Source organism: Eleginops maclovinus, chromosome 1 (assembly GCF_036324505.1).
Source record: "Eleginops maclovinus isolate JMC-PN-2008 ecotype Puerto Natales chromosome 1, JC_Emac_rtc_rv5, whole genome shotgun sequence".
Taxonomy (NCBI): Eukaryota; Metazoa; Chordata; class Actinopteri; order Perciformes; family Eleginopidae; genus Eleginops; species Eleginops maclovinus.
The window spans coordinates 26,149,759-26,157,258 of NC_086349.1; the positions used below are offsets into that span (position 1 = coordinate 26,149,759).

Genomic DNA, 7,500 nt, shown 5'->3' on the forward strand with positions numbered 1-7,500 from the left:
ATGAGAAACATAAAGAGACGCTACATACTGATATACACCTGAACATCAGCAGGAGAGGACTCTTTAAAGTAGAGACACTACATACTGATATACACCTGAACATCAGCAGGAGAGGACTCTTTAAAGTAGAGACGCTACATACTGATATACACCTGAACATCAGCAGGAGAGGACTCTTTAAAGTAGAGACGCTACATACTGATATACACCTGAACATCAGCAGGAGAGGACTCTTTAAAGTAGAGACTCTACATACTGATATACACCTGAACATCAGCAGGAGAGGACTCTTTAAAGTAGAGACTCTACATACTGATATACACCTGAACATCAGCAGGAGAGGACTCTTTAAAGTAGAGACTCTACATACTGATATACACCTGAACATCAGCAGGAGAGGACTCTTTAAAGTAGAGACACTACATACTGATATACACCTGAACATCAGCAGGAGAGGACTCTTTAAAGTAGAGACACTACATACTGATATACACCTGAACATCAGCAGGAGAGGACTCTTTAAAGTAGAGACTCTTCATACTGATATACACCTGAACATCAGCAGGAGAGGACTCTTTAAAGTAGAGACACATACTGATATACCCCTGAACATCAGCAGGAGAGGACTCTTTAAAGTAGAGACTCTACATACTGATATACACCTGAACATCAGCAGGAGAGGACTCTGTAAAGTAGAGGCGCTACATACTGATATACACCTGAACATCAGCAGGAGAGGACTCTTTAAAGTAGAGACACTACATACTGATATACACCTGAACATCAGCAGGAGAGGACTCTTTAAAGTAGAGACTCTACATACTGATATACACCTGAACATCAGCAGGAGAGGACTCTTTAAAGTAGAGACTCTACATACTGATATACACCTGAACATCAGCAGGAGAGGACTCTTTAAAGTAGAGACTCTACATACTGATATACACCTGAACATCAGCAGGAGAGGACTCTTTAAAGTAGAGGCGCTACATACTGATATACACCTGAACATCAGCAGGAGAGGACTCTTTAAAGGCTAATCTAAATACTTCTTCCACCTCCACAGACAGTAAGCAGAGGCTTTAATATCAGTGTCACATTCAAATCATGTAAAGTGATCATGTTGGAGGAAGTTAGAGCAGCTGCAGAAACAGGAAGTGATCTTTAATCTGGCTTCCTGCATGTAAATCCTCCTCACTGCAGGCAGAGAGAGAGCAGATAGTTCAGAGACACAGAGAGAGACGCCTCGTTGTTTAACAATAATTAAACTACAGTAGAACTAATGGACGACACATGCTGACAGGTAGGTGCACTTTAACCTAAATTACAAATATAAAAACTTCAAAACCGGCAGGAACCACAACAACGTGTATGTGGTTTCTCTTCTGGAGCCAATCAGTTTGTAAAGCTGTCTGTGATTTACTGGTTTTAGACAGATTTTTGTACTCCGATCTTGTACTTGAGTAAAGTAGAAGTACTCAGGTCTTGTACTTGAATAAAAGTAGAAGTACTCAGATCTTGTACTTGAGTAAAGTAGAAGTACTCAGGTCTTGTACTTGAATAAAGTAGAAGTACTCAGATCTTGTACTTGAGTAAAGTAGAAGTACTCAGGTCTTGTACTTGAGTAAAGTAGAAGTACTCAGATCTTGTACTTGAGTAAAGTAGAAGTACTCAGGTATTGAGTAAAGTAGAAGTACTCAGGTCTTGTACTTGAATAAAGTAGAAGTACTAAGGTCTTGTACTTGAGTAAAGTAGAAGTACTCAGGTCTTGTACTTGAGTAAAGTAGAAGTACTCAGATCTTGTACTTGAGTAAAGTAGAAGTACTCAGGTCTTGTACTTGAGTAAAGTAGAAGTACTCAGGTCTTGTACTTGAGTAAAGTAGAAGTACTCAGGTCTTGTACTTGAGTTAAGTAGAAGTACCAGAGTGTAGGAATACTCTGTCACAGTAAAAGTATTCTAAATGTTCCTCCAGTGAAAGTAGAAAGTACTCTCCTCTAAATGTACTTAAAGTAGTGACAGTAAAAGTAGTCATTGTCTGATTGGTCCATTTCAGGATAATATCTCTGATATGTTTTATAATGATTGATCATTAAAGTGTTCTCAGAGCTGGTAAAGGTGCAGCTAGTTTGAATGGCTTTGTATACTGCAGGGTAGCTGCTGGATTTACTGCAGGTGAACTAAAGTCTGATTTAAGGGAGATTATATTTACCATCATTCATCCTAATCTGCCTAGCAACTAAAGGGATTAAATACATGTAGTGGAATAAAAGTACACGGTAGCAGAAAATGGAAATACTCAAGTAAAGTACAAGTTCCTCAAAGTTCTACTCAAGCACAGTTCTTGAGTAAATACACTTTGGTACTTTAGACCTTATACAGAATAACATATTACAGTACTTAAATACAAAAATGGGATGATTACATGTGACTCAATCAAAAAGGGAAACTATGATATGTAGAAACATTTTTGGTCTCTGTTCCTGGGGTGGGGGAAGTGTGAGGAGCATTAATACCACACTGTCAAAAACTGTGCAACAAGTATGATAGCTTTCAGTTAAAGTATCACAAGTATGAAAATGGTCTTCTATTGGCCAGCGCTCCAACACATTGTACATGATAGGCTAGGGGGCGGGACCTCTCAAAGTAATTGGCCAATCAGAGCAGAGCATAATATTTCTTTCTGTTTTCCCACCAGCTGAATATACCTCAGAAGAAACCCACAAGAGCACCTGCTTCCCCCTCAAAGAGGTACCTGTCTGCCTGTCTGTCTGTCTGTCTGTCTGTCTGTCTGTCTGTCTGTCTGTCTGTCTGTCTGTCTGTCTGGCAGTGAGAGAGATTTCATGTCTCACCCCGCGGTGTTAATTTAACACTTTTCTCACCCTCCTTTTCATCACTCCATCCCCCATATGTTATATATCACATCACCATGGCAACAGAGGGCATGAGGAGGAAGAGGAAGAGAGATGATTGAGGTGTAGAGGAAAAGTTAAAGAAAGGGAAATGTGGGGGGAGGAAATGAGGAGAGAGAACAAATTAAGGAAGAAGGAAGAGGAATTGAGTTGAAGAGGAGGCAGGTAAGAGTGAAGGTGAGAGGAGGATGTGTTGGAGAGGAAGAGGGAGTGAAAAGAGAAGGAGGTGAGAGAAGGAGAAGGAAAAGAAAACAAGGAAAGAGGAGGAAATTAGGAAAAGGGAAATAGGAGGTTAGGAAAGGAAACATAAGAGAAGAGAAAAGAAAGGATGGAGGTAATAAGAGGCGAGGAAAGGAGGAATCAAGGACAGCAGAGATGAGATGAGGACACAAGAGTAGAGGAGAGTCACCAAGAGAGGAAACAAAGGAAAGCAAAGAGGAGAGGAAACAGATAAAGGAGAAGAGGAAAGGAACCAAGAACACAAAAGGTGAGGTAACAAGGAAACAGGAGTTAAGGAGATGGAAAAAAAACAGAACACAAAAGAGAAAGAGGAGATGATAAGTGGATTTAAGACAGCAAGGAGAGGAATCGAGGAAACAAAAGTAGAACGAGAAATCAGAGGTGAGGAGAGGAAACAAGGGAGAATAGAAAGGAGGATATGGCCAAATGCTAAATTGGATTAAAAGTGTAAGCAGAGTTATTGTTTTGACTGTAACAGAGATACACAAAAGGGAAGCTGCTCTTTGTTCTCTTTTTTATTTGGGTGTATTATATTTATTTTGAGGAATCCTTCAGAGGTGACAGAGCAAAAACGTAACTTCCTCCTCGGGTTTTCACACGTCTCCACACACAAACGCTTTTACTTAACAGAAGTTTATTTTGAACCTGACGGCACCGTGACGCAGCTTCCTTCCTTTTTTCCATCGAGTCACTCAGACGCCAGGAGATGAAACAAAAACTTAGATCGTCTTCTTTCACGTTTTATAACACAACTTGAATGAATCGGATCATTGCAGCATCCCATAATCCCCTCTGTTACAGCCCTGCTCCTAAAGTGCTGATTCTGTGTCTGTAGCTTTAAATGCTAATGAGCTGCTGCTGGCCACGCCCCTCTGAGAGATGATTGGTTTCAAAAAACACAATGCTAGTCTAGGAGGAGATCCAGGTGATCAGGTGGGCTGGGCTTACCTTGATTGGCTATTGGCTAATGGTTGCACAACCCAAAAAAACATTGTGACATCACAAAGCAGCTTTTTGCATAGTAGGAGAGCTTTAAGAGGATGGCATCATGGGAACTGTAGTCTTTTATACTTCCTTGACTACAGAGGTCAAAATGAGGTTAAAAAATAAATGTATTCTTGTTTTTTTTCTTTGTTAAGTTACTATTGTATTCTTGATGTGTGCAGACCGCTGTCGCTGCAGACGACCATGAACGACACGTACGCTGTTGTCAACAAAAACAAACAGCCCCCCTCCGAAGACCCCGCCTACTCTGTGGTGGCACCAAGATCCAGCAGGTAAACGAACACCTGAGTTCCTCTTCAAAGTTTGATTGTGATTCTGTCTTTGATCCTGATTTCTGATTGTGACGTCTCCGCCCCAGGACCCTGCCCCCCATCACTGGCCATCACTATGACAATGATACAGCAGGAGCCTCGGCCCCGGTCTACAGCACGGTCGGAACCCGAGCTAAACCCCACAGCGTCCCCCTCTCTGCGATTCCCATCTATGAAATCGCAGCCCCCCCCACCCACAGCAGAGAGAGGGAGTACACTCTGATGCCAGGTGAGGGGAGGAGGGGGGGCATTTCAATTACATTTATATAGAAAATAATACAACTAAATAAAATATGAAAAATATATAGAAATTTAAATGAAATAAATAGAAAGGGACACATTCAAGGTAGAAAAAGAAAAGGAGCATTACAAAAAGTTACTGTAACGTACAAAATATTGTAGTAGCAGCGAGATACCAATAGTAGTCAAGTGTAAATTGCAATGTTTTATTTTACAAAACTGTTGTTAAAGTATTCATTTCTGCAAAGTATCAGTAACAGCCAGCAATAAGAATGATTATTTTATCTTATTTTATTTTCGTATCATTTGCTTTTTACTCCATTATCTTGCACCAATGTGTCCATTATCTTGCACCATTTTTTTTCTGTTTCTGTTTCTTCTTACACTATATGAGATGTGTTTATGTTGCACTGTTGGAGGACGCCACCGTCTCCTCTGCAGCAAAGCATTTCTCTGTCCCTGCATCTATTCTGAACAGGGCGAGGAATAAACATCTGTATCTAAAGATGAGTCACTTTGATGAGATGTGTCATGTTTGAGCTTTGAATATATTTGAATATATTTGAATATATATTTATAGATATGAAACTGCTCAGAAGTAACGAGGAGGAAATGACATGATATTAATAAGTGACTGTTTTCTCCTCCAGAGCAACACATCCCAGAGACAGACGATGATTATGAGGACTTCTCCTCTTCAGTCACAGACATAAGCAGCATCTGCTCCCCTGGGGGAATCGGTCAGTACTCCTGCAGACTCTGTGCTATTTACTGTTTATTTAGTATGTGATAAAACATTATATTTCTAATGCAGGATGCCAAAAAGTACAATGATGCCCCATGCATGAGGTCACAATTTGCTGTATGCATGTTTTGCCAGGGGATAGATCAGCTGGAGGGTTACATTGCAAGACAGCTTAGCAACAGCTTCCAGACACTTTTTAACAAGTGTAAAATTCAGCTTATTTTGGTTTGGTTAAACTTTATAGAGCGCCACAGGGATGACGTATTTTTTAGGCCAACCCGGAAGTAAGCTGCGCATGGGTTCCCTCGACAAAAACAGCAATGTAATTTCTCTGTAGGCTTTATATAAAAAATAAGATCTGTGGAAAACGAACCTGTTTGATAAATGCATGTTTTGTTCTCCACATGTCTACCCTACTATAATAATTTTCAAAGCATAAATCTAATCGCCAGAAGCAAAATGCTAACGTTATGCTATAAACGAACTACAGAGGAGTACAGCGGCGTCGCACGACTTCAACGTCACGCCAACTTAAGATCCTTTCAACTGACTTTCGTGCGCTGGCATATTTTAACAAAGCTTTTCCTTTTAGCCACACGGAGTTTAACTAGAAGTACTTCAAGCAGAACAGGGGCAAACAAACTTAGCGGGGGTGTTTACGTGTTCGGCGCAATGACGTACAAAGTGCTCGACAGCTTCTGTAGTCCTATTCAGCCACTTGTTAACAACCATCGTTTTTCAGACACGTAAACTCTTCAAAAATCAGTGGGGGGGGGGGGGGTCACTGCTGATGTATTTAATGTCGTAGAACAAAACGTGATCCTTCTGTTAAATTTGTGTTGACCACAGACCTTATTTCAAGCTATTTTCCAAAATCCTACGGAGAAATCTCACTGACTCTGAGACGAGGGAACCGGAAGTTGTGAAATGCTAACTCACTTCCGGGTTTTAGGACTCATTCCTGCGGCACTCTATAATGTGGTTTGTCTGTATGTGAAAAAACACCTCCATTGGATTCCTTTGTTTACTTCCGGAAGCGCTGCTATTGGCTATCGCTCCAAGACATTGTACGTGATAGGCTAAGGGGCGGGACATCTCTAAGTGGTTGACCAATCACAACAGAGCCGCCAGCTAACCAATCAGAGCAGACTGGGCTCTGGTTTCAGACAGGAGGGTGAAAAGAGAAGCTGCAGCACAGGCAGTCTGAGAAGAATAAAGAGCTTTTTGAACATTAAAGCATGGAGACATGTCCCAGGAGAGGACAAAAACACAGAGCAAGAGAGAGTACTAAATGCTGGACTTCTCCATTCTTTATCTCAAATATTTGTTCTATATTTAAAATGTGAATTTGACTGTTTTTCATGTATTTTTCAGGGTTTAACTGTCGCATCCAGAAGCCCAAAGGACCCAGAGACCCCCCAGCTGAGTGGAGCCGACTGGAGAGATGAACTGGTTTACAGAACACTGTCAGACTGGATTAAAGTTAACACTGATTAATTAAGCGAAGAGCGACGGACTGTTGGATTTGGTTTTAATGTGAAGCAGTTTGTTGTTTTGTGTCCTGCGTGTGATTCACTGTGATCTGATCAGCTGTTTACAACATATTTATAATGTTAACCGTGTGCGCTTCTATCTTTGTACTTTATAAATTATAATAAAAATGTTACTTTAAGCCTTTGAGTGTTACTTGTTCATGTGCATTATCCATAGTCAGCAAATAGACCTTGAAATCCAATTTAACCTCCAAAGATGAGAAAGTACTATAGTAAACATTGAGGTATAAATATTGTATTTTTTATACCACAATAGATATTTATTCATGAACCTTAACACAAAACATCATGATAGTTATGCATTTGTACTTTTACTTTTAGTACTTTTGGCTCCTTTTGATTGTATGATGTGTGGCCACCAGGAGGCAGCAGGGACACACGAACACCACCCGGGAGACCCCCATACTGTGTTATAATACTGTTAAATGACATTACACACACACACACACACACACACACACACACACACACACACACACACACACACACACACACA

The 7,500-nt window shown here is 40.6% G+C and overlaps 1 protein-coding gene across 1 annotated transcript in view; it reads left to right on the forward strand.

Annotated features, from left to right (window-relative positions):
• The window catches only part of ptpn18 (protein tyrosine phosphatase non-receptor type 18), a 21,288-nt gene extending 14,165 nt beyond the window's left edge, over positions 1–7,123 (forward strand). Inside the window, 5 exon segments of the mRNA XM_063881905.1 lie at positions 2,697–2,749; positions 4,317–4,427; positions 4,514–4,695; positions 5,357–5,446; positions 6,826–7,123. Coding sequence (XP_063737975.1) covers positions 2,697–2,749; positions 4,317–4,427; positions 4,514–4,695; positions 5,357–5,446; positions 6,826–6,899 — 510 coding nt within the window. The 3' untranslated portion in view covers positions 6,900–7,123.
• The last annotated feature ends 377 nt before the right edge of the window (positions 7,124–7,500 follow it).